The sequence below is a fragment of the Mytilus galloprovincialis genome, chromosome 8 (assembly GCF_965363235.1).
Source record: "Mytilus galloprovincialis chromosome 8, xbMytGall1.hap1.1, whole genome shotgun sequence".
NCBI lineage: Eukaryota > Metazoa > Mollusca > Bivalvia > Mytilida > Mytilidae > Mytilus > Mytilus galloprovincialis.
Window position 1 is genome coordinate 68,450,722 of NC_134845.1, and position 27,502 is coordinate 68,478,223.

General features: G+C 31.3%; 2 protein-coding genes across 5 annotated transcripts in view; one reads left to right on the forward strand and one right to left on the reverse strand.

Moving 5' to 3' along the window:
* The window catches only part of LOC143042442 (coiled-coil domain-containing protein 138-like), a 40,484-nt gene extending 16,288 nt beyond the window's left edge, over positions 1-24,196 (reverse strand). The window contains exons 1-5 of one of the 4 annotated variants that reach the window (XM_076214728.1): positions 24,121-24,196; positions 21,622-21,686; positions 19,886-20,059; positions 18,175-18,251; positions 17,320-17,451 (exon numbers count right to left, since the gene is read on the reverse strand). In XM_076214728.1, the coding sequence (XP_076070843.1) occupies positions 17,320-17,451; positions 18,175-18,251; positions 19,886-20,059; positions 21,622-21,686; positions 24,121-24,125 (453 nt within the window). In that variant the 5' untranslated portion in view covers positions 24,126-24,196. Of the gene's footprint in view, positions 1-17,319; positions 17,452-18,174; positions 18,252-19,885; positions 20,060-21,621; positions 21,687-23,103; positions 23,142-23,915; positions 24,003-24,100 lie in introns of those variants that run through there. The other 3 variants (XM_076214729.1, XM_076214730.1, XM_076214726.1) reach the window with 3 other exon arrangements.
* Position 24,197: 1 nt separating this feature from the next.
* The window catches only part of LOC143042441 (ATP-dependent (S)-NAD(P)H-hydrate dehydratase-like), a 121,229-nt gene continuing 117,924 nt past the window's right edge, over positions 24,198-27,502 (forward strand). Inside the window, exons 1-3 of the mRNA XM_076214725.1 lie at positions 24,198-24,340; positions 25,904-26,051; positions 26,395-26,440. Coding sequence (XP_076070840.1) covers positions 24,280-24,340; positions 25,904-26,051; positions 26,395-26,440 — 255 coding nt within the window. The 5' untranslated portion in view covers positions 24,198-24,279. The remainder of the gene's footprint in view (positions 24,341-25,903; positions 26,052-26,394; positions 26,441-27,502) is intronic.

The window sequence follows — 27,502 nt, forward strand, 5'->3', positions numbered from 1 at the left end:
GTTAATAAGCATTGTTTATAAGTTTTATAACATTTGGTTGAGACAAACAAAAGTAATTAGACAACAGAAACGAACAATTTAGCAATCAGAGAACAGAAACCAATTTTAGGGACAGTCATAATGTTCTGGACTGAAAAGGGTAACACTTAATGCTCCCTTACAGCTGGTGCATATAAACCTAGAACTATTTTATACTAATCATTAATTGGACTTCTATATCAGAAGCTGATATCATATGCTGATAAAAGGTAAACATCCTGTTCAAGATAAATGAAGAACATTTGTATATACATGTATCACATACATAGAGACAAAAATAATCTGATCTACCTAAATATTAATTGGATTTAACTCTTCAGTATTATAAGTATTCAATACAGGAACTAAAAGAATTTGTCTAAATATTAAAATGGTGTTGTAGAAATCAACATTCTTCTGGAGCTATGCTACAAAAAGCCTAAGGACTATCAATAGAGTTTTCATCTTTCGATTTTATGAATAAACTACCCCGTTGGGCCTTTCAAGGGAAAACGTGTCATAGGACATATTGTGACGTGTTGATATTTGTGACTTCAATTTTCCAGAAAAAAAACTTGAATTGGAAATTCATGTAAGAATTGGGCATTGGCCATTCTAATTTATACTTCACGGTAAATGCCATTAACTGTAATATAGTAGACTATAGGGACTGTAAATTTTGAAATATGTCTTTATTAGAATCTGTTTGTATGGCACAAGACAGTACTGTTTGTGGAATTTGTGAAGAATCAACAATACTTAAATGGATATGTATTGAATGCGATTTATATTTATGTCAGGACTGCTATGTGAAGTTTCACTCAAAAAGCAAAACATTGGCACACCATCTAGTAATGGACATAAAGGAATATGGGACCGAACAAATGTTGGAAAAAATTCTCAAAGTCAAGATCAAGGAAATAAATTGTGACGGATCCAAACATTGTGACCAAAAATGCAGTATTTTTTGCTTAGATTGCAATAAACCAATCTGCTCCAGTTGTGTAGTAACATGTCACAAAGACCATGATTTTTACAAGATTAGTGAAATTTTTGATAAAAAAATGACCAAGCTAAAAGACATGAGAGTTAAAAGTGAAGAGCATATTTCTGTATGCAAACACGAAGAGCAAGAACTGATAGTTATGATTTCCAAAGGAAGTAAAAAATTTGATGACACAAAGACAGAAATTTTGCACAATCAAAAAATATATATGGATCTTATACAAAAACATTTTGACAATCTTTTAAAAGATGCGGAAAATCAATGGAATTTAACAAGAGAGACTATCAATAGAGAAATAGAACTTATCCAAAGAAATATTCAACAAATGGAAGCGCAAAAGAAAAAAATAGACCAGATTTTTACCCCACACAAAATTTCAGAAATTCTCACATCAAATCATTCACATATCTCTCAAGTTTTGCCATCAAAAAGTGCTTACCAAATGTCATTGCAACAGGCCAAGTTTAAACCAGGTGATCTATCACATTTAGGTGAAAACATGAATCAACTTTTGTATGGATGCCTCTACAAAGGTCCTAAATATACATTGATTAGATCTAATTTAACAAAAATGAAATGCATTTCAAAAATTATTCACTTGCAGAATAGGTCTGGAATTTTGGCAAATCATAAAGATGAATTAATACAAAAAGTTAAATTTGAAACTGATGGAATCAAGGTTGAAAAAGAGATAAAGACAAAAGTGTTTGATCTAGCCATGATGCCTGATGGCAGACTTCTTCTTTCTAAAGAAACCTCAGATTTAGAACTCATAAATATGGATGGGGGTAAAGAATTGTTTCACTCGTTCTTTCTTTTCTTGACATTTGGTGTGTATGTTCATAAAGAGGATATATTTGTTGGTGTTGCGAAATCTATAGAAAAATATCCGAACTATCAGGACGGTAGAATAGTGGGATTGGATATGAAGGGACAAGTTAAATGCACATTTGGTAAAGAACATAAATCTGGAAAACCGCTCTTAACCTGTCCAACAAGAATAGTAGCTAATTCTGAAATTATATGTGTAATTGATACCTTAGAGAGAGATAAAGACAATAATAGGCTTGAGGAAGGTAGGATAGTTGGAATAAATCATAAGGGGGAGGAAAAGTGGTCATATTCTGATAAATCAGGAGCTCTAACGGGACGGTTTTATCCACAAGATATAACATTTACCTCAGCAGGTCTTATTCTTGCATGTGATTATTGGGGTAATTCAATACATGCAATAAATAAAGATGGGGATGTTACTGGGTGGATTGACGTACAAGATATTGGTTTTCCAATGTATCCCACGTCCCTGGATGTTGATGATCAAGGGATATTATGGGTTGGGTGTAGAATAAAAGGATCCAATAAAGAAGTGAAGACTCATAAAATCTACTCATTCAAATTTTCATAGTTTGTTGGATACTATTTGCTTTTTAATAAAAAAAAAAAAAAACTTGACTCAGACTTATTATCTTATTATTGTTTGTGATTTGTTTTTACATTTTCAAATCAAATTGAAAGTTGAGAAAACCAAAATAGACACCTAAACACCACAAAGCAACCTTCAACAATAAACAAGAGTCTAAATTGTATGACAGGACCTATTTTGTCTTTGAGGTTAGACATGTTTGTTGATATAGTCATCAGAGACAAACACATGTAATACAAAAACAAAATAATCAAAAAAAAATCTAAAACAAGATTTTAAGCTTTGGCGTACAACCATGCAGGACTAAGGCATACTTAGTTTAATCTTATCAACATCTTTTATTAAATGATATTATTAGTTACATAGTGTGCTTGTGACCTGATACGGTATATATGGGGTCAGTAAGTTCCATATGGGGTGAGAGCAAAGCTCGAATCCCTATATGGAATTTACTGACCCCATATATACCGTATTACGTCACTAGCACACTATGTAAAGAATTTATCTTACCACCATTTTTAACGTGTGAAATTTAAAATAGTGACCTATCAAAATGAGCAAGTCTTCAATACTGTTATCATTAAGAAACTACTTCCGTTGATCCTACAAAAACAGATGCCAACAACAACAGCTTGTTAGGTTTGAATGTGTTTTATGAATTTATTTCAATCTTAATCACCAATTTCATTGTCTGTTGAAACCTTCAAGATTTCTCAGTACCGTTTTGTTTTTCTAAAAGGACGACACACCACTACTAACCGTGTATGGAATAAATCTCGCCTTCCTTCTTACCTAATATGGAATATAAAGGGACGTAACACCACTAATAACTGGTATGAAATAAGACCCTCCTCCCTACTAACCTAATATGAAATATACACAGTCTCCACACAGACGCTTTTAACCAATCATATGTCTAGAAATGTATAGGAGGTAAGATAAAGCCTGATATTACTTCATTCTTAAAATTTTAACTAGATTCCTAAGGAATGTTTTAGTACATATAGTTAAGTAAGGACACATTAGGACAAGTAGTTTTAGAGATGAAGATATTTTTAAAAGTTAATATTTACAAAAAGGGACACAAACTAATGATGCTAAATTTAGGGGAAAAAAACATAAAATCAAATTCTCAAACTTGTATGTATCAGGAATCAAAAATTGTCTTCTGTTTTAAGTTCCTATTGTCTGCTGATATTCTTTCATCTAGCTTGATAAAAAAAACTTTCAAGGTGAATAGCTTATCTATCACAACAGGAAGCTGTTATTTCTCTAATATTAAAATTTGAGGTGAATTTTCTGCTAAAAATTAATACATGTATAAAAACAAAATAGACCAAATCACAAAAAATGAACAAGTCACCAATGAACCATGATAAAGAACATGATACATGCCAAACATACATGAACACCTTACTAATAATATAGTTGACCTATTCCAAATAGTATTGAAGAAAAAGCCTTAGCCAGTAAAACTAAGCATTGTCTAATGAACCAATATAAAAAAGAAGATGTGGTATGATTGCAAATGAGAAAACTCTTCACAAGAGACCAAATGATTAACAACAATAGGTCACTAAATAGCCTTAAACAATTAACAAAGCCCATACTGCATAGTCAGCTATAAAAGGCCCCAAAATGACAAATGTAAAACAAGAAAACTAGTGATTAATTAATGTATGAAAAATTAAAACAAAAACAAACATTGTTACACAGCAACAAAGGACAACCACTGAATAACAGGCTCCTGACTTGGGAAGGCATACATACAGAATGTTGCGGGGTAAAATATGTTAGCAGGATCCCAATCCTCCTCCTTACCTTGGACAGTGGTGTAACAGTACAACATAAGATTTAACTATAACAATCAGTTGAAGGCCGTACATTGACCTATGATGGTTTACTTTTATAAATTGTTTAATATTTGGATGAAGATAGAAATACAGCAATAAATACAGAGTTGACATGATCTGATGATACATGGCAAACAGGAATGCAAATTTAACAAATACTGTTATAAATTCAGATACAATGTCCCACAAATTCAGAATACAACAAAATCTAGATATATCATGGTTACATCACCATATTTGTAGGGAATTAATATTATTATTTCCAACAAAAAATAATGTAAGAATAGTCATTAGTATATCAAATAAGGTAACATATAGAATTACCCCTGTTGTCATATCTAAATCATCATTCCAGTTGCAGATGTTGTAACAAAAAACAAGTGAACATATGATTAATAAGTGTTGGATGGATTGATGGATTAATGGATGGACAGACAGAGGTAAAACAGTATACCTCCAATAATCCTACTGATTGATACAATTTTCATGCAAACATTGTCACTTGAGAATTAAGAGTCTGTTGGAGTTTCATTTGGTGTACCACAGATTTTTTAAAGACTGTTTGTGCGAAATGAAAATATCATTGTTTCAATGTAAATGTCTTTATATATGATGCAAAGATTAATAAAACTGTGGTTATTCGCCCAAACATGTATTATGTTTTCCTCAACCTATGTCCATGTGGTTATACATGGCGGTAGGAGTATGAGACTCTATTCAGCTTGCTCCTTACAGTGGCTGTATAGGATATAATCTTGCTTCCAACCATGTGAAAGCACCCCACCATTTATGAGTTCACATTAGTTCTAACGCATACACACTACACTTATATAAGGCTAAGGTATACATGAAAATAAGGGGGAGGGGTCCGCTTCGATAGTGTACATGAATTAATCACCACATTTTTATATAATAGCTAAAAGTAAGAAAATTTAGATATTCCTACAAAAACTGTATTGTAATGAAACTAAATTTGTTACATGTAAAATTTTAGCAATGTTCAGCTGCAGGTCAAGATGGCCTTAACATTAAAGCAAAATAAACATAATATTCAAATAGATTATATATAGCCCTATCTACCTGATACCTTAATTTAATTTTCCAAATACAACCAATTTTAATTTGCTCTATGGGTTGGCCTCAATTTGACACATTTGATGTAATCAATAGATGATAAAAACAATATCTTACACTTTGTACTTTATTGTGTGATATCATTTGACTAAATTGGACATTATGAAGTGTCCTATATACTTATTCATGTGATTGTGCAAGGTCAAGGAGCATGTAAAGGTGAATTCAAACTAAAAATAAAATATTTATCTACCTCATACCTTAATTAAATCTTTCAAATTCAACCTATTTCTAATTTGTCCTTTGGACTGGCAATAATTTCACACATTTGTTTTAATTGATAAATGATAAAAACTTAATCTCTAACATATTGTACAAATATACTTTATCATATGATCATGGGACATATCTGAACCTCATGCAGTGTCATATATACTTATTCATGTATTTGCGCCCAGTTAAGAACCAAGGATCTATGTAATATTTTATCAAAGGTAAATCTCAAAAGTGATTTCATAAGTAAATGAAAACATATTTTTCTAATGGATATTGTGAAATGTTTTTTTCGCGTAAGTAATGAAAACATATTTTTCTAATGGATATTGTGAAATGTTTTTTTCAGAAAAATATTATCGACATTTTTACTTCATTTCTGCAATAGAATTTTCATACATTTTCATTTTTTAGGACATTGTATAGTATTTGCATGTTTTCTTATTGTTAGTTTACTGCTTGACAATTAAATAACTGAATTGAGAAAATGATTGACTTCATTCTTTTTTAAAAGTGACATGCAATGTTTTATCTTCAAATTGTAACCAATATAAATCTGAAAAGGGTAAAGCATACTTTTTATAAACAAATCTTCTTTCAAATATTTAAAAATGTTTATATCTAACAATGTTATGATTTGTGTTATTGTAAACATGATTTTCAATCAATTTCAGATTGTGTGCATGTAATATTTGCTACTTGACAAAAAGCAGTCATTAGTTAATTAATCGAGGACTTTTACTGCATTTGACTTCTTCATCATGGCACAGAAACAATCTCCATTAAATCAGGAGGTAAACATCCCTACCTTGTGTCAAATGTGTGATGAATCTTCAAACATAAAATGGATGTGTATTGAATGCAATTTATTTTTTTGTGCAGAATGTGAATCAAAATTTCATAAAAAGAGTAAGACCTTAGCAGGACATAATAAAATTGATATTGAACAATGTGGGACCGAGAACATTGCTAAGGTCATTCATAAAGCAGGACTTAAGAATATGAACTGTGAAGTACATTCCGATCTAATTTGTGTTCTGTTTTGTCAAGATTGTCAGCAACCAGTATGCACAAACTGTGTATTAGCAAATTCACATGAAGAACATAAGCTTTTTTCAATTAGTGATGTTTATGATGAAAAATTCTGTGAAATGGAAGATTTTCATAAAAAGGTCCAAGAGAATATTCTTTTTTGTTCACAAGTCCAAAGTGAACTAAAGCACATGCTTGATGATGGAAGAAAACAACATACAAAAAACAAGCAGATATTGTTACAATTAGAAGAAGAGGTTATAACAAAAGCTCAAAAGTATGCAAAGAAAAATTTAGCTCTAGTAGATTCTGAATGGAAGACTTTAGAAGGATCGTTAAAACAAGAGTTCAAAGTATTGAAAACTTTAAGGAATCAGATGGTTACAGATAAGGAAATAATTAGCCGTGGTACTTCTGCTTCTGAAATGTTAAGCAAACTTTACCCATCATCAGAAAATATGCATTCACCAAAGAAATCAGTTTACCAAATGGTTCTCAAACAAATTTCCTATAATCCAAAGTATGAAATAAAACAAGATGACATTGAAAGGCTAATAAAAGATTTTCTAGAGCAAAAAATAGGTCCAATATTTCAAACGAAAAAATCTTATAGAACGAAGCTTAAAAGTGTATCAAAAGTTTTGTTACTGGACAACAACCAGGCTTTAATTGCGAGTGAAAAGGACAAAATTGTTCAGAAAATTCAATTTGACAATGAGGATATAAAAGTTTTAAAAACATTACCTGAGACAACAGTTTATGACATGGCAAAGTTGCACAATGGTGATATTCTCATCTCTTTTCAAGAAAACCAATTAAATATTTTCCGCGAAAAAAATGATAGTATAGAACTATTCTACTCGTTTTCCCCACTTTTAAAAACATTTGGAATCCATGTAAACGAAGAAAACGAAATTCTTGTTGGATTAAGTGCAGGATTTCCAGATGAAGAAGACAAAATAACAAAACCAGGAAAAATTGCGGTTCTGAATTCTGAGGGAAATGTTAAAAGAACATTTGAATATGGCAAGAAAACACATTCAAAAGAATTTTTATGCACATGTCCTACAAGAATAGTAGCACATCTAGACAATACAATTTGCTTTATTGACAAATTAACTAAAAACAATAAAGGCAGAATTATGAATATAGATAAAGAAGGTAATCTAATGTGGACATATGAAGACAAATATCAGGGTCCCTATCCTGAAGAAATTGCAGTAATGAATTCTGCTGGATGCATTTTAGTTACTTTTTACCATCAATTCCTTATCTTATCCAAGTATGGAAGTGTAATTATAAAGTGTAGTTTTTTCAGAAGTGGTATTTCAGGAATAAGCATAGCTATCAACAAAGAAATGAAGTTTTATGCAGGAGAAAAAAACCCTCATAACACAGTGCGGCCATATGTTAAAATTCACACAATTGACATATAAAGAATTGGATATTGAAATAAATTGTATTGCAATCAACCTTTCAATGTTTTCTTTTTGTACACCATATTTTTAATTCTCTGCAGTTTTCACCACACAAAGGGGTAGAGCCACGAACCCCAATACACAGCCTTGTAAAGGTGTATTTTTAGAACTTCAATTTGTTCAAGTAAAGGAGTAGGTTCAGTAAGACCCCTTTTTGGCCCCAAAATATAGCAGTTTTACAGAATTGTTAAAATGTAAACCTTTAGTTATTTATTGGACAGTAGAATGTTTCTGCTACATAAATATGGGCTGTTTTTGACAATACAATGGACATATATTCGGAACTAGCACCATTAAGTCATGCTAAATTACTGAAATCCTCATAATTCTAGCATTTTAGTTTAATTTTAGACGGTTTTCGTGTAAAACAAAAGTGGCCGCATTCGTGTTCATCCTTAATATTGAAATGTAAGTTGTATTTAATGATAATACATAACATATATAAAGGTTGAGGATGAACACGGATGCGGCCACTTTCATTTTTACCAAAAACCATCTGAAAAGTGACATTTTTCGGCATATTAGGTAGATTTTTCATATTTGAGCTTGAATCGGATTGTTTTAATGACTAAATCTGTTAAAATCTTTCACATAAACTAATTAATTCAAATAAAATAGACACTTTAGTGTTTAAAAAGTGGTCAAAATCTTTCGTCAGATGAACCTGAAATTTGAGGCCAAAATCGGTCCTTACCGGACCTACTCTTTTACTATGTATAGATATTAGAAGATGTGGTATAGATGCCAATAAGACAACTCTCAATCCATTTCACAATTTATAAAAGTAAACCATTATAGAAATGAATTGCTAATTGTATAATTTTTGAAAGTAGGATAAGAAAAATGTATATCTGCTTCATCATGTTCATAAATTATAAATAAATAGATATAGATTTCATTTTAGTTAATTTTTGTAAAAATTCATAATGTTTTTTTCATATGTTGTTCCACCCCATTGTAATATTTATTAAAAAGTTTTAGAATATGCAATATTTCAAATGTATATCAACAAAAATATTTGTTGACCAGGTGTGGCCCCACAATTTAAAATGTTGAATCATGAATGTTTTTCTGGTTTAATCTCTTGGGTTGCTTTCTTATTGACACTTTGGATTCATTTATTTTCCTGGGTATGAATTTCCATGTTGGGTTCTGACCACATGACCTTACAGCATCATGAAAATGTGATGTTGTATCGCTTGAACATAATGCTATCTTATATTCTTGTGGTAGATTGTTAGAGATAAGATGCAATAATTTATTGAATGACCTTAATCAGCATTTTTAATAGTAACTTTGAAAAATAAATTGACAGCTCAAGACAAAAGAAGTGTAAGAGAGGAAATTCAAACACAAGATTGTATTTAAATAAATGTCCATAAACCAGGAAACCCTTTCCCCCTTTTTTACTCCTCATTCCTAAAAGGTTGAACTATGACCATGATGACCCCCAACTGCCAATCCTTACCATCCCTTTGTGGTATGGAATCTTGTGGTATAATTTCAGAGATCCATATACCATTCCTCAAATTATTGTCTAGAAACAAGAAAATGCCCCTTTTTGGCTCCTAATTCCTAAACTGTTGGGACAATAACCCCCCAAAATCAATCCCAAACTTCCTCTTGTGGTTATAAACCTTGTGGTTAAATTTGAAGATTTCTATTTACTTATACTAAAGTTTTTATCTTAAAAAAAAGCATGATTTGTCCTTTGTGTATTCCTTTCAGCATCTCAAGCTTGTTCATTTATTGGCAAAAACATGCAAAATTGTTTCTTTATCCCCACATCTATAGTCATCATTTTATGTTGTCATCTGCCTTCAAAACCATGCTGAATTTATAAAAATAATATACAGTATTCATGAAGTTTTTTTTTTATAGAAGCACCAAATGTAACTGAGAACCATTAGTTGTCTTTCAAAATTACGACTCTATTAGTTTGGCTCAGTTGGTAGAGCAATTGTTTACCAGAGTCCCAGGTTTGAAACCAGGATTGTAGTGTAAATTTGGGGAAGACAAATAATACCCTACCACTACATACAGCTTATACTGCTATTTATCACTCATTTTTGGACAACTGTACATGTTATATCTATAGCCTCAGTGATATATGATGATATCAAAATTTATTTTTAAGTTTACAAACATTTACTTATGATAACGGTATTGAGATTAGACATCAAACCTTTGAACAATGGACCTGGATGATGTAAACTTATAGTGGGACTGTTTCAAGATTAATTCTCTTATAGAGCAACCACATGATTTTGAATCAATTACATATCAGTATATGATACTTTACTACGTTTTAAAATCTATCCAGTTTTTAATGAATGGTTTTAGTGTAAAACAAAAATAAAAAAAGATATTAAAAAATAAGGCCCTTTGCCAGAGTGTTTTTGATAAGGTTATATGATGATCTGACTTTAATTGTTAAACTTTCATCTGAATCTTGTCTCTATACTTTATTGTGTATCCCCCTAGCCCTTTGGATTTGCAAATCAAGTGTATTTTTTAAAATTAGTTTTGAGAGTATCCCTCATTTCATATCTGTCTCTTTATATTTAGCTATAAAAGTATTTGTAATTCAGAATCTCAATCAGATATGGCCTCTTTTAAACCTGAGGAAAAGTATTCCCTAATTCCTTTAATATGTCAGATATGTGACATTTCTTCTGACTTAAAATGGATGTGTCCTGAGTGTGATTTGTACTTTTGTGCAGACTGTGAATTAAAATTCCATAGAAAAAATCAAACTTTGTCGGGACATGCTAAAATTGACATTGAACAATGCAGCACTGAAAATATCAACGAGATAATTGGAAAAGCAGAAATCGAGAAAATATCTTGTGGATTACACACTGAAGAAAAATGCAACCTTTTTTGCAAAGATTGTCAAAACACAGTCTGCAAAAACTGTGTTTCCTCAGGCTCACACCAAAACCATGAACTGGCATCACTTGAAGATATATTTAAAGAGAAAAGCATGGAAAAACATAATTTTCAAACCCGAATTGAATCTCATATCGATCATTATACCCAAACTGCTAATGAAATGGAATACATGCTTGAAAAGGCGACAGCAAAATACAAAAGAACCCAGGAAAACATTTTACAAACAGAAAAACAGTTAATTACTGAAACTAAAGGGTATTTTAAAACGATGGTTGAAAAAATAGAAACAGAATGGGAGAATATTGAAGAAATGGTGAAGGAGGAAATTAAAGAAGCTGAAAGCAAAAAAGGTCAGCTGGTTAAGTATGATGAAAGTTTAACTCAGGCTATTGCACCAATGAAGATGCTAACTACAAGTTATCCTCTAAACCTGTGTTACCATGTTAATGAGTCAGTTTATCACCATAAACTTCAACAAACTTCATTAGAAAGATATCAAAGGCATACACGATGGACATTATCCACGGCAATAGAACATGAATATGATCTGCTTAAAGGTCCTGATTTTAAGGAAGTTACTTCGTTTATAACAAATTTTAAAGGCATTTCAAAACTTATTTTAATGGATAATAGAAAGGCAATAATAGCAAGCTATAAAGATGAAATTCTGCAGAGTATTCAGTTTGAAAAATCAGAAATAAAAGTTGAACAAGAAACATCAAAAACCAAAGTTTTTGATATGGACATTATGCCAAATGGTGATATTCTGCTTTCAGTTGAGGAATGTAAGTTAAAACTGTTAAAGGAGAATGGAATTGCAGAGCATGCACCTTTTCACTCATTTTCTCCACTTAAAACATTTGGAGTTCACATTAACAAAGAAAATGAAATCATTGTGGGGATAAGTGCTGGATTTCCCACTGAAAAAGACGAAGTATCCAAACCTGGAAAAATCGTAGTTCTGAATTCCAAAGGAAGTATTAAAAGAAAACATGAATTTGAACAGGATGAATATCGTAACCAACTTTGTGTATGTCCTACCCGAATAGTGACAAATTCAGAAAATACAATCTGCTTTATAGACATTTTTAAGAAGGCATATTATGGAGACGGTTATGGCAAAAATATAAATAATAAAGGAAGAATTGTTGGAATAGATCAAGAGGGAAATGTAAAATGGATATATCATGGTACTGGTCATCAACAATCTTCTTCAAGTTATTTTTTATGTCCTAAGGATATTGCAATAATTAATTCAACTGGATGCATTTTAATTTATGAGGCACCAATAAAACATTTTCAGACTTTTCATATTCTATCCCAAGATGGTAGTGCAATTGCATACTCGGATTTGCGTCTAACTAACCTGGACCGTAAACTAGATGGTTTAGGAAGTCTAGCAATTGACAAAGACCAAAAGTTATATGTGGGGAGTGATGAAACATATCGTAGTGCAAAGATTCACATTTTTGAGTTTATGTAACAGTACAAAACTTTAGTGCCAGACTTCATCACAAAATATTAAAAAGAAATCCATACCTTTTTTACCCCCTAAATCACACATTTGAAATTTTAATACCCTATATCCTACATCCCACTGCATGTCATCCCTCTCTTCTACCATGAGAATAAAAAATACAATAACTTGAATAAAAATTTATTTATCTTTGAATAAAACAAGAATGTGTCCACAGTACACGGATGCCCCACTCACACTATCATTTTCTATGTTTAAAGGACTGTGAAATTGGAATAAATTCTCTAATTTGGCATTAAAATTAGAATGATCTTATCAAAGGGAACATGTATACTAAGTTTCAAGTTGATTGGACTTCTACTTTATCAAAAACTACCTTGACCAAAAACTTTAACCTGAAATTTGCACTATCATTTTCTATGTTCAGTGAACCGTAAAATTGGGGTCAAAACTCTAATTTGGCATTTAAATTAGAAAGATCATATCATAGGGCACATGTATACTAAGTTTCAAGTTGATTGGACTTCAACTTCATCAAAAACTACCTTGACCAAAAACTTTAACCTGAAGCCAAAAACTTTAACCTGAAATTTGCACTATCATTTTCTATGTTCAGTGAACCGTAAAATTGGGGTCAAAACTCTAATTTGGCATTTAAATTAGAAAGATCATATCATAGGGCACATGTATACTAAGTTTCAAGTTGATTGGACTTCAACTTCATCAAAAACTACCTTGACCAAAAACTTTAACCTGAAATTTGCATTATCATTTTCTATGTTCAGTGAACCGTAAAATTGGGGTCAAAACTCTAATTTGGCATTTAAATTAGAAAGATTATATCATAGGGCACATGTATACTAAGTTTCAAGTTGATTGGACTTCAACTTCATCAAAAACTACCTTGACCAAAAACTTTAACCTGAAGCCAAAAACTTTAACCTGAAATTTGCACTATCATTTTCTATGTTCAGTGAACCGTAAAATTGGGGTCAAAACTCTAATTTGGCATTTAAATTAGAAAGATCATATCATAGGGCACATGTATACTAAGTTTCAAGTTGATTGGACTTCAACTTCATCAAAAACTACCTTGACCAAAAACTTTAACCTGAAGCCAAAAACTTTAACCTGAAATTTGCACTATCATTTTCTATGTTCAGTGAACCGTAAAATTGGGGTCAAAACTCTAATTTGGCATTTAAATTAGAAAGATCATATCATAGGGCACATGTATACTAAGTTTCAAGTTGATTGGACTTCAACTTCATCAAAAACTACCTTGACCAAAAACTTTAACCTGAAGCCAAAAACTTTAACCTGAAATTTGCACTATCATTTTCTATGTTCAGTGAACCGTAAAATTGGGGTCAAAACTCTAATTTGGCATTTAAATTAGAAAGATCATATCATAGGGCACATGTATACTAAGTTTCAAGTTGATTGGACTTCAACTTCATCAAAAACTACCTTGACCAAAAACTTTAACCTGAAGCCAAAAACTTTAACCTGAAATTTGCACTATCATTTTCTATCAGTGAACCGTAAAATTGGGGTAAAAACTCTAATTTGGCATTTAAATTAGAAAGATCATATCATAAGGAACATGTGTACTAAGTTTCAAGTTGATTGGACTTCAACTTCATCAAAAACTACCTTGACCAAAAACTTTAACCTGAAGCGGGACAGACAGACGAACGAACAGACGAACGAACGAACGGACGCACAGACCAGAAAACATAATGCCCCTCTACTATCGTAGGTGGGGCATAAAAAGTAAAGCTTTTGAATTTCGGTGTGTTTTTTTACAAAGTTTGAGGTTAAATTTGAGTGAATTTTAATTTTACTTCACTGAAAATGGATGTCAAACCCAACTCCAAAACATATAAATGAACTAAAATTAAAAAACATACAAGACTAACATAGACCAGAGGCTCCTGACTTGGGACAGTAACAAACAAGAATGTGTCCAAAGTACACGGATGCCCCACTCACACTATCATTTTCCATGTTCAATGGACCATGAAATTGGATAAAAAATATAATTAGGCATTGAAATTAGAAAGATAATATCATAGGGAACATGTGTACTAAGTATCAAGTTGATTGGACTTCAACTTCATCAAAAACTACCTTGACCAAAAACTTTAACCTGAAACATGCACTTTCATTTTCTATGTTCAGTGGACCCTGAAATTGGGGTCAAAAGTTTAATTTGGCTTTAAAATTAGAAAGATCATATCATAAGGAACATGTGTACTAAGTTTCAAGTTGATTGGACTTCAACTTCATCAAAAACTACCTTGACCAAAAACTTTAACCTGAAAAACTTTAACCTGAAACATGCACTTTCATTTTCTATGTTCAGTGGACCGTGAAATTGGGGTCAAAAGTTTAATTTGGCTTTAAAATTAGAAAGATCATATCATAAGGAACATGTGTACTAAGTTTCAAGTTGATTGGACTTCAACTTCATCAAAAACTACCTTGACCAAAAACTTTAACCTAAAAAACTTTAACCTGAAACATGCACTTTCATTTTCTATGTTCAGTGGACCGTGAAATTGGGGTCAAAAGTTTAATTAGGCTTTAAAATTAGAAAGATCATATCATAAGGAACATGTGTACTAAGTTTCAAGTTGATTGGACTTCAACTTCATCAAAAACTACCTTGACCAAAAACTTTAACCTGAAAAACTTTAACCTGAAACATGCACTTTCATTTTCTATGTTCAGTGGACCGTGAAATTGGGGTCAAAAGTTTAATTTGGCTTTAAAATTAGAAAGATCATATCATAAGGAACATGTGTACTAAGTTTCAAGTTGATTGGACTTCAACTTCATCAAAAACTACCTTGACCAAAAACTTTAACCTGAAAAACTTTAACCTGAAACATGCACTTTCATTTTCTATGTTCAGTGGACCGTGAAAATGGGGTTAAATCTCTAATTTGGAATTAAAATTAGAAAGATCATATCATACAGAACATATATACTAAGTTTCAAGTTGATTAGACTTCAACTTCATCAAAAACTACCTCGACCAAAAACTTTAACCTGAAGCGGGACAGACGGACGAACGGACGAACGAACGGACGAACGAACAGACGGACGAACGGACGCACAGACCAGAAAACATAATGCCCATAAATGGGGCATAATAAATGGGGCATAAAAAAGTAGCACTGTTAAACATGTTTTGTAAGATCTCAACCCTTCCATATACATTTTTGTACATCTATAGCTAGCCAATGTAGAATAAAAAAAAAACACAGCAATATCTACAGTACTCTCAGTTCAAAAGTTAAACTGTTTTAAAATTGAGAATGGAAATTGGGAATGTGTAAAAGAGACAACAACCTGACCAAAGAGCAGATAACAGCTGAAGTCCACCAATTGGTATTTTTTTTAAAAAGAATGCTAACATTCAAATTCAAAACAGTTTTTCTTTTGTTTCAATCAACAACAAAAAACAAGAATAAAAGCTATGAGTTATCATGTCATGTGTGTATATATAAATAAAATGAGATATGGGGTATACATCATCAAGACACCAATCAAACAATGCAAAAAAAAAATAGTTCTCATAAATATACAAGTGTCCATGCATATTTATATAAGTGCATGGGGGAAAACAAGGAAGATACATACAATTGAGAATGGAAATGAGGAATGTGTCAAGAGACAACAACCCAACCAAAAAGCAGAATACAGAATAATACAGCACCAATTGGTCTTCACAACAGAAAGAAAATTCAGCAAAGAGGAAGGCTTCAGATATCTCTGAAAATTTTTATATTTTGTATGTACAGATAATCAGGTTGTCTGAATATTTATGTTGTAAAGTATCAGCTATCAGTTAAAAAATGAAACTTTTTGTCCAATAACTGCACTGCAGCAAAGGACTTTCTGCTTTCTATTGTATCGAATAGCTGATGTTTGACAATATAAATATGAAAAAAATCTGATAACCATTTGATTGGATGGAATTTGTGTATTTTGCATTTGTTTTTCTTTGTTTCACCACCAGACCTGAAGATGAGGTGATAAGGTCGGTTTATTCATTATGACGTCTGTGCCCAGGTCAAAGTTATTTAGGCGTGGTTAACATGATATGCAAATTAATGAAGAGCTGAGCAGAATGCTACAAACAGTGGGAACACCCATAAAAGAATCTATTGTGACAAAATGTGTCAAAAATCTTAAAATACTGCAAACTCCCAAATACTTGATGTCTTAATTGTGAAAACAACTTGATGAATTCATAAGTCACCCTAAGCCAGAACAAGAAATGAATAAATCTTAAGGTAACTATTAAAGATATATTACCAACAATTTAGAATGAAAGACAAAAACATTAAGATGATACAACTAAAAAACAAAAACAATAGAGTTTCTGACTTGGGACAGGCATTTTGATTTATGGGGATGATGTTGCTGTTTATAATTTATGTCTATCTTCTAAAGTTTTTGTCCCAAATGTTAAAAAGACTGAAAATTATCAATTAAGGGCAATAACTCCTAGAAAGAGTTACAGTTTTACAGATAAGTGCTAAATTGTCGATATGTGTCTATCTAGGAGTCTGTAATGCAGAGGTTGTCATTTGTTGCTGGAAATTGTATTTGTTTTTCGTTTATTTTTTTGTACATAAATCAGGATATTGGTTTTCTCATTTGAATTGTTTTGCATTTTGGTATATATAAAAGACTTGATACATTAGTTATGCAGTGACTTAGCTTAGCGCAGGCAGGGTAATATAGTTGTAGTGAAGTATGGTATATCTAAATACCTGTTCCATCACTTTCAGTTTCTCTCTGACTTCATGTTCAGTGATGGTTTTTACATTAGCTGATGAGATGGCCACAATTCTTTCTCTTTCTTTCACTTTTTCTTCTCTTTCATGTATCTTCTTGTTTTCCATCTTGAATGGTTTACACAGAATGTTAAATATAAGAAATCTTTCATTGGTAAAAATTAAAAACCATACAATAAAAAATTAAACAAAATTATAGGAGTTTAATACATCACAAAAATTCTTCCCTATTTGTTGTAAATCTTGAAAATAACAAAAATTTTCCCTTAATACACAATATGGTGAAAAAAGGTTCGTGGATAACATAAAAATAGGGATTACACATGGTCAATCATGGTAGTGCACACATACAACTGGTTTAATCCTACACCTTTTTTGTGTCTTCCTACTCTTTCTACTCTTTCAATATTTTTTTGTTTTTGTTTGTACCTTTCCCACTTATTTTGAGGAGTCAGTGGTCTATTTGGTCTGTTGTATTTGGTTTTTAATAACTCCTTATATATTTTTTCCTGTTTTATATATACTTTCATCAATATCAAAGTAAAATATAAGTTATTCCTGGGTTACTTCCCTCTAATGATAAAAATTACTCTAAGACTTGTAATAATCTACTTTGAATGTAATCACTGCATTTCAATTTCCATCCTATATAATATGCAAATAACTGAGTGATGCTGCTTATGAAATGAGATAGTATATTACACAGTTGTAATCAGAATCCTTTAAGGACAAGAAATTACCCTTTTTCATAGTGAATACTTCAGCACCAGAAACATCTTAAGGTGTGAACAGTAGGTTCACATACATGTATACTCATAACTGTAATACTACCTTTAACTTATCACTGATAACTTGTAGTTCTTTATAAATATCTTTGATGTTTTCTTCTTTAGATTTATTGAATTCATCTACAAAAAAAATACAATATAATTTTAACTTACACTGACATTTTTTTCTTTATGGAGAAATAACATATTGGTGGCAGGGGTCAAGAATCACTATCCTTATGTAGATAATTATATAATATATCAAGCTTTAAAGCACCTGTACATTGGATGGGCACAGTAACAATTAAGTTTCAAAACGTTCCCCTTTTTAATTTCCGACAGGTGAATAACAAAATTTCAAATATGATATACAAGAACATTCTATAAGAAATGAGAGTTGTTTTGCTCAGTGTTGAAGACCTTACTGTGACTTTGAGATTAAAAACAGCAAAACAGTGATGTTTCTTTGCTTTTGTGTGTTTGTTTTTGCTGTGCATTTACTGATTTTGTTTTATGGATGGACACCCCATGTTCTTTCTTTTCTATTAGCAAAATGAAAAAAAAGGAAAAGCTAAGCTTTACTTGGAAAATGGTTTTGCTATATATATAGATATATGAAGATATGGTATGATTACAGTATGTTTTGTTTTCTGTGTCCTTTGGTTGCTGTCTCAATAGTGTGTATTAAACATTTGGTTTATTAATATCAGTACCAAGATGTCTTTCTGATATGATAATGTTATCAAACATGTTTGGGTTAGGGATAAGGTTGCTGCCTGTTAAAATATTTAAACCAGATGCATTTTTGCACCAGTCCTAAGTCAGGAACCTGTTGTTCAGAAATTGATGTTTGTTGATGTGGTTCATAAATGTTTCAGGTTTCATTTTTTTTTATATAGATTAGACCGTTAGTTTTCCTGTTTGAATGGTTTTACACTTGTCATTTTTGGGGCCCTTTACAGCTTGCTGTTCAGTGTGAGCTAAGGCTCTGTGTTGAAGGCCATACTGTTACCTATAATGGTTAACTTTTTACAAAGTGTAACTTGAATGGAGATTGCTTATTTGCACTCATACCACATGTTCTTATCATGCTTATATATATAGCAACATGTATATATAAACACACAACAAGTTTTGCCATTGTTCAAACAATACTCAGGGTTCTGGCTAAGGATTTTTGAAGGTGAGTACAGGGACTCATCATTATTGGACATGGTGAGTCCAACAGAAAGAAAAAGATATTTTATTGTAATAAAATTAATTATTTTAGTCCCCATTATCTTACAGAGCAATAGAATGACATAAAATTCAGATTATTTTTAAACTTTTGCTATAAAATGATGATGTTTGTGTTTAAATGTTTTCAGTTTAAAACTGAAAACATTTAAACAACTTTATACAAAATATTTTAATCTTGATGCATCTTTGGACTCACCAGTTTTGAAAATGGTGAGTCCAGACAGATTTTCATGAGTCCAGGACTCATGGACTCGCCTTAGTGAGAACCCTGAGATTATACTGATTGATCAGATAAACAATTTTGTGGCTATTTTTTTTTAAAGTTACACACACTCATAAACACACAAGATTACCAAGTAACAATTGTCCAATTTGATCAGATCAGACAAACAAAGTTCTGTGTAGTCAGATATTTGAAAGTAATATACACAAAAACACAAGCACTTAGTTTTTCCAATTAAAACTGAAAATATAACCAATGGTGTATTACATTTTTAATACATGTACTATTATTATTTCCATTTATTAAATTATACCTTCAGCTTCATCAGCAGTATGGTCAGAGTGATAATGATTTCTCTTTTTTCTCTGATGTTTAGGATATTTTCGTTGTTTTGCTTCATTCAGGTAGAAATCTGACAAACTGTCCGACTCAATGATTTGTCCATGTGGATTGTCATCTGGTGGATTAATAGGGGTCACTGTGGAATCTGAAAATAAATGAAGTACTTCATGGCTGAGTATATATTTATATAGAGTAATTAGTACAAACATTTTAGATGTCAAATAGAATCCCCAGGGGCCAGGAAGACAGAAACTTAAAAAAAATAACACTTTGTAGCTGTAATTCATAGAGCCATTTTGGGTTCACCAAATATAATAAAACCTTGGACCTACATGTAAAATATTGTGAAAAGGGTCTATCTATAAATGTATGTGAAAAACCTCATCAAAGATACTGGTCTTATAATTCGGTATGTCAGATACACACTTCATCTAAATAAAAGTTATCACAGTTGAAAGGCCTTTAATATAATTCAAATTTAAAAGCTTTAGAAAAAGAAAGTTCATGAAAGTTGTCCAAAACACAGCTAAAATGTATAAAGGTAATCTGTGCATGGAGCTAGAAAAAGATCAGTGTTTCGTAACTCAACATTTTTATAAAAGTCAATCTTACAGAAAATGAACATATAAATGACATTTCATGTCAACACAAACGTACTGACTTTTGGCCTAGTAAAACCATAGGGGATGAAATGTCTACCAGAAGTGTTATTGGTCCAGTCAACAGAAACAGATACTATGCTTAAAATATGGTAGGCCATGCATTTAGTCTAGATAAATGCCTGGCTGACCCATACCTCTTGAAGAAAAACATTTGGGAGGCAAATTGAAGCTTTAATTTGATTATGATCATATATGAAATAACTCAAGGTTATCAGTCACTAGGTGCTTTTCTTTCATTATATCTTTATAACCATCTATATGGTTTAGTCATTTGAGACTTGGGTGTCAGATCTGTAAAAGAGGGGCGAAAGATTACCAGAGTCAAACTCATAAATTGAAAATAAACTGACAACACCAGGGCGAAAAATGAAAAAAAACAAATAGACAAACAATAGTACACATGACACAACATAGAAAACTAAAGAATTTATAAGCAACGCAAACCCCACCAAAACCTGGGGGTGATCTCAGGTGCTCTGTAACCATGTAATAGTCTCAGTAAGACTAATTCACATTTATTTTAAACAAAAAACACATATTATCAAGAATTAACAGGCTGCATGTAGGTTGTCTTTTGGCATTTTGTGTTGGTTGATTGTCTCATAATAATAAACTATTCTTTCAGATAAGGGTGAAGGTTTGGTACCATTAAAACGTTTAAACCTGCTGCAATCGTTTGCACACGTCCTAATTCAGGAATCTGATGTTCAGTAGTTGTAGTTTGTTGATGTGGTTCATAAGTGTTTCTTGTTTCTCATTTTTTATATGGATTAGACCGTTGGTTTTCCTGTTTGAATGGTTTAACACTAGTAATTTTTTGGGGCCCTTTATAGCTACATGTTTGGTGTGAGCAAAGGCTTCATGTTGAAGACCGTACCTTGACTGACAATGGTTTACTTTTATAAATTGTGATTTGGATGGAGAGTTGTCTCATTGGCACTATAGCTTACCACATCTTTCTACATCTATTTACTATCTATTCATAGTTATAAATATAAATCCTTTGACGGAACTACAACATTCTGTGTTATTTTGTATATCTTACCAATATCACTATCATCACTTTCTGTGAAGTCCATTTTCATTGGTCTGAAAATTCCTTTACTCATCCTGAAAGCATATAATTTTAAATTGCAATAATAAATGTAGCCAATATTCATTTTGTTCAGGATCACTCAATAAAAGTGTGTGTACAACTACAATGAGTGTTTCAGTTACTGGGAATTCATTGTTATTAGTTGGATACCATTATTAGTGGCTTTTGTTGGAACAGGTGAACCATGAATTCAAATGTTCAACGAATAACATATTTTCAATAGGCTATGTTCATGTATACAGAGATAGGCAAAACCACAAATTCAATTATCCTTGAATATCAAAGTGTAAAAAATTGATACGGTAATGATACCCATGAAAATAAATTAACCTGAAGTAGTATTAAAAACAAAAATTGTGTAGGGAAGAAAAAAAGTAAAATCTTTCTTGTCCTGAATTATTCTGAAGTTACTATTAAAGATGACTAGTAAACAGTTCTTAATATTTTAAGTAATCAGAAACTTCTAAATTTCTAGTGTGTGAATTGATTTATTTCAATGAATTTAATAGAACTAAGGCCAACCACTTTCTTTTGACGTGGCTAATTTATTATGGAGTTTTAAAGTGAAGTTCAAGTTTGAAAGTGTGGTAAACATTCAAAATACATTTCATATGGAGATATTGCAATACATGTATTTGTGTTTTATTGTCATTTATAATAAATATGAAACTGTTTTTTCAATCTTAGTTATCTGCTGGGCCTAAAATAAAATATTGTTTGTTTCCCCAATCCCGACCGACCCTGCAAAATTGGTGCTACTCATCAAATTTTATTGTCAAAACTAAGTCAAATACTATTTTATTCATTTTAGATTTTCAGGCTTGCCGGATCGTCTGATAATGTTCAAGCTTTTTAGAAAAATAAAGTTATTTCCCTACCTACCTACCCACACCTGGCTTGGCAGGGTCGGGATTGGGGAAACAAACAATAATTTAAATTAGGCCCTACATGAGCCAATTCATTGATATCTGTTTTCTTAAAAACACATTCTCATCCTTCACGTTTAAACCCTTCATGTTCACCACCTGGGTTTGATGGCACCTTATTTTTTATTCAAATACAGATTAAATTATTAGATGTATATATCTTTTCATGAATAAAATTTCATAAAATTGAGAATGGAAATGGGGAATGTTGTCAGACTTTTTTAGTAAAATATTTTTTGGGGTTATATAGACATGATAGACAGATAGACAAATGATAGATATGACATGATTAATAATTATATATGATTGCTATTAATTGGTATCAGAGACATATACTAGTCTATAACATATCATACTATAATTGTCTCTTTTTTAATTGGTATTCACAAAACCAATAAGGTATTATTGTAATGTGTTTGAAAATCATGACTGGTGTTAAAACTAGCTTTAGTATAGAACGAAATAAAAGTAGTTTGGTAGAAGTAAAAACAATGAAGATTCCTACCATATGTCATGGGACAGGCACATATAGAATTTGGCGGGTTAAACCTGTTTACATACATGTATATGTGATGGGATTGCTTCCCTGAAGTAAAAAATGTGGTAGATACTTAGCCAGCTGTAAGCGATTGAGCTAAGGAAGTACTTCTTAAGCTTAGTTGGTTGACTCAGGGTAACACGAATGACCGAATAACACTTGTTATGACCGAATAACACTTGAAATTTTAATATTAGCACATATTGGTGACTTTTAAACATTGATTATTAAATATTAATATATTATCGATGTATTTTACAACTTAAAAATGAATACCAGAAAGAAGATAAGTTCATAAAGATCATTTAAAATTTAGTGTGTACATGTACATTGAACATGGCTGTCATTGTGATTTCCGTGGTCACCATATTGGATGCACACACTAAATTTTAGTTTTTTATGAGCTTATGTGCCTTCTATAAATCATTTATGAGTTATAAAATACATCGATAATTATATACTATTATTTAATAATCAATGTTTAAAAGTCACCAATATGTGCTAATTTTAAAATTTAAAGTTCTATTCGGTCATTACAAGTGTTATTCGGATAATAACAGTGTTATTCGGTCATTCGAGGTACTGGTTGACTCAGAGGTCCCAGGTTTGAGTCTCGGTGGAGTCAAGCGATTTTGTTATGAAATTCATGCTCTCCTATTACATATAAAAGCCTGTTTACTTCGCATTATGATTATTTTTAACAGATTTTACCCTTTTTAAAATTTAACACCTGATTCATGTTTATTATGATTCATGTTTATTATGTTTATTTACTCAACCTGTTGTTCTTGTCTGAACAAGAATTTAAACAGAACCCCAAATGAAAACAGCATTTCTGCTTTAATTCTACTAAAATCTTATAATCAAAAGACTATACTAAAGCGAGCTTTGTTATTGAGAAGTAGCATGAAGTATTTAAGAGCGCTTAAGCGATAAAATGTCACTTAAAGTTTGAAAATTCTACATTTGTTTATAGTTTCTTACGCCATCTTGTTTTTTTTCTGCAGGATTCATTCTTGTTTCTATGGAGTTTCCCTTAGACTCGATAATACTACTAGAAGTATCCCGAAAAATAAGACATTCGAACATCTCTAGACTTATTCAGACGGTAGAGAAAAAGGTCAAGGACAAACCGCGGGGAAAATGCTGTCTGTAGCTAGTCTTTTAGGTTCACTTTTGAGCAGGTCCAGTGGTGGACCAACAGGTTGTCACTAATATCTAAGTTGTCAAATACTTTCTGAAAACATGTTTTTTCCTAAATTTAGACAAAAACCTTAACCATTCTGTTTTTAACAAGTTAAACACACTGTTACCAAACAGCACAAGATTACATTTCACTGCGTAGTTTGTATATAGTTCTGAATATCTACACATTTTTAGCCTATGTATCTAGATTGTGCTGTATAAGATCGATTTGACAAATAATGTATATCTACTTTTGAACCTATTTTAATTGAATAAATGTTTGAAAACTTTTACACTCTTCCAGTTTCCTGAAGTTTTTGAAATTATTTCATTATATACCCATGATATATATAAATAACACATAGCTGAGAGGGTGATAGAGCAGATTGGTACCCTGAAAAAAACATTGTCATCCACAGTGAAGCCAAGGTTGATGATCCTTTTCCGAGGGGGTACCAAATTGTTCTATAACCCTCTAAGCTATGAGTGTAGATATGCCCTTTACCGTCAGATGTGAAACTGTAATTGTCGGCTACCGTTATTGTCAAATTGGTTATAATTTTATTGTGATTCATTTAAATACCCTTATCATGATTCGTCAGAGGTCTCAAATAATTATTGTTAGCGTCATAATTGGAAAAAAAATTAACATGATGCGTCTAAATCAGTCGAATTTATTATCGTCTGAAAGAAAATGTACATTTTATGGTCATGCACCAAAAATTACTGTAAACCCATTTTGCAAGAATTTTTACTGTTATTTGTCATAAGGTATCCCCATTACTACCCTCAGCTATGTCATGTATGTGTTATTTAATTTATCATACTAAATATTGTCAAATTACAGATGAATTTTATTTAAAAGTATTTTCTCTGATGATTGTACATAGCAACATTACAGGTATTAGAAAAATCAACAGGCCATTAGTTTTCTTGTTTGAATTGTGTTACATTGTCATTTCGGGGCCTTTTATAGCTGACTATGTGGTATGAGCTTTGCCGTAAAATGTTCCTCTCAAAACTTTGATATGCAAAATAAACATGTTAAAAGTATTCAGGTTACTCAATAGACCCTAGTGTAAACTCTGTCAGACTCTAGAATTTTTTTGTGAAAATTTTCAAATGATAAAATTCTGACCATGCTGGCATGTCTGAGGAATGTGAATTTTAATAGTTCAATGAACAAACTCCTATGAGTGTGACTGTCATCTGAATTTCCATCAGAAGTATCCACTATGGCTAAAATGCAACAAATTTTAACATTATGAACAGAATGCATCAAAATTAAATAAATAAGTAACATATCTGTTTATTTTACAAACAAACATATGGAAAATGGTGAACATCCAATAGGGACTTGTATGATATTGGAATCCGACACAATTTTTTTCCCCAATTTTGTGATCCCCAAAAAAATTATAAATTAAATTGCTGACATACCGCCACATGCTTTTTAAAGGATATACTGAAACCATACATTTAACTTTTATTTGGCCTTATAAACAATATTATCTCTATTGCTGAATATTTGGAACCTTTATTAGATATTCTGTTCTATGACGAATATTCAATTAATTTACAGCCAAAATTGGAAGTTTCCAATGGGTTCACACAAGTTACAACAAACCAGGGCTATTATTAGAGATGGTGCAGTCAGTAATCCCCCCAATCACATTTATTAGCCATAAAGGTCTGGCAGGGAGGATAGCTGTTATTGGAGGATCAAAAGAGTAAGTTATCCCTCTAGTTCCTAGTACTACTGACCTATACTTTTCCTTTCTTAGGGTTAACATAACATTTCACTAAATTTTTGACTGTTTTAAACATTTTTTAATAATTTGTTCTTTAATGATAATGATTTCTTTGTTTCTAGTAATTCTTAATTTGATTGAATGTTTGGTTGTGAAGTAATTTGCATAAATAATCTTCCCTCTTTTCAAAATCATTATTAAACAAGAGTGAAAAAGCTTTAATTATTGGTATAATTTTCTCTATATGAATTTTGCTAATACATGTACATAAAAATCAACATTTACTATTGACAGCTTGAAACCTTTTTTCTGTTTATTTCAGGTACACAGGAGCTCCATACTTTGCAGCAATATCAGCTTTAAAAGTGGTTAGTTCACACAGATGTTTATAAACCAATTATGCGTTAACCATTATTGCCTCTGCTATTGTCCATTTTAATTCATATTATACAAATATAGCCTTTGTATGAGGTTGATACAAGGATATATTGACCTGAAAGAAGTATATTGACTGAGGTCGATATACTTCTTTGGGTCAATATATCCTGTATTGACCTCATACAAAGGCTATATTTGTTATATTATTAATTTCCGACCATGTTTGTATCAAAATCGTCATTTAGGTTTGTTGGAACTTTATAGATATTACATTGTCTCCTTGACAATAACAACATATTAGTTGTTATTTCATTTACTTTTTTTTTTTACATCTTATGTATTTGAAGATTTTTTTCGTCAAATAATCGATCACAGATATCATTTGTTTCAAAACGTTAAACAATATCCTGAAATTCATTACATGACGTCACAAAGTATATCGGTTTTTAGATATTCTAAAAATAAATGTGCAATATGCTTTTTGCCGGTCAATATGCATTTTGCTATCCGCCGTTCTTCGAAAATATAGTTTAACATGTGACTATCCCTAAACGAATCAAATTTGTTAAAATATACGAATTAATAATATTAATTCATATTTTGTTTTACATTTTTATGACATGATGGTAAATTATACTAAGATTATAGTGGACAAATTTCTATAAATCGATTATAATATTCAGTAATTGATAACAGATTTAGAGAACCAACAACCTTTTATTAAGGAAAACTGACATTCGTAGTCAATTAAGATTGGAGCCAACCTCACCTGCAAAGGCAAGATTCTAACTCACCTACTAGTGTTGACATCCCTATATAGTGATACAGTAGTTCTACTAAGACCACTCCAAGCATCTTAATTATTACAATATAGACAGGAATTAAAAACATATTACAACCAGGTTAAATTGAAGCATGCATGCTGCGGTATTATTATTTTGTATCATATATAGAGTATTTATATTGCAAGACTAAATAAAAATACTATTAATAATAATGAACACAAAGTTTACATACAATGTACAAAATATTAAAAAGAAATTATAAAAACA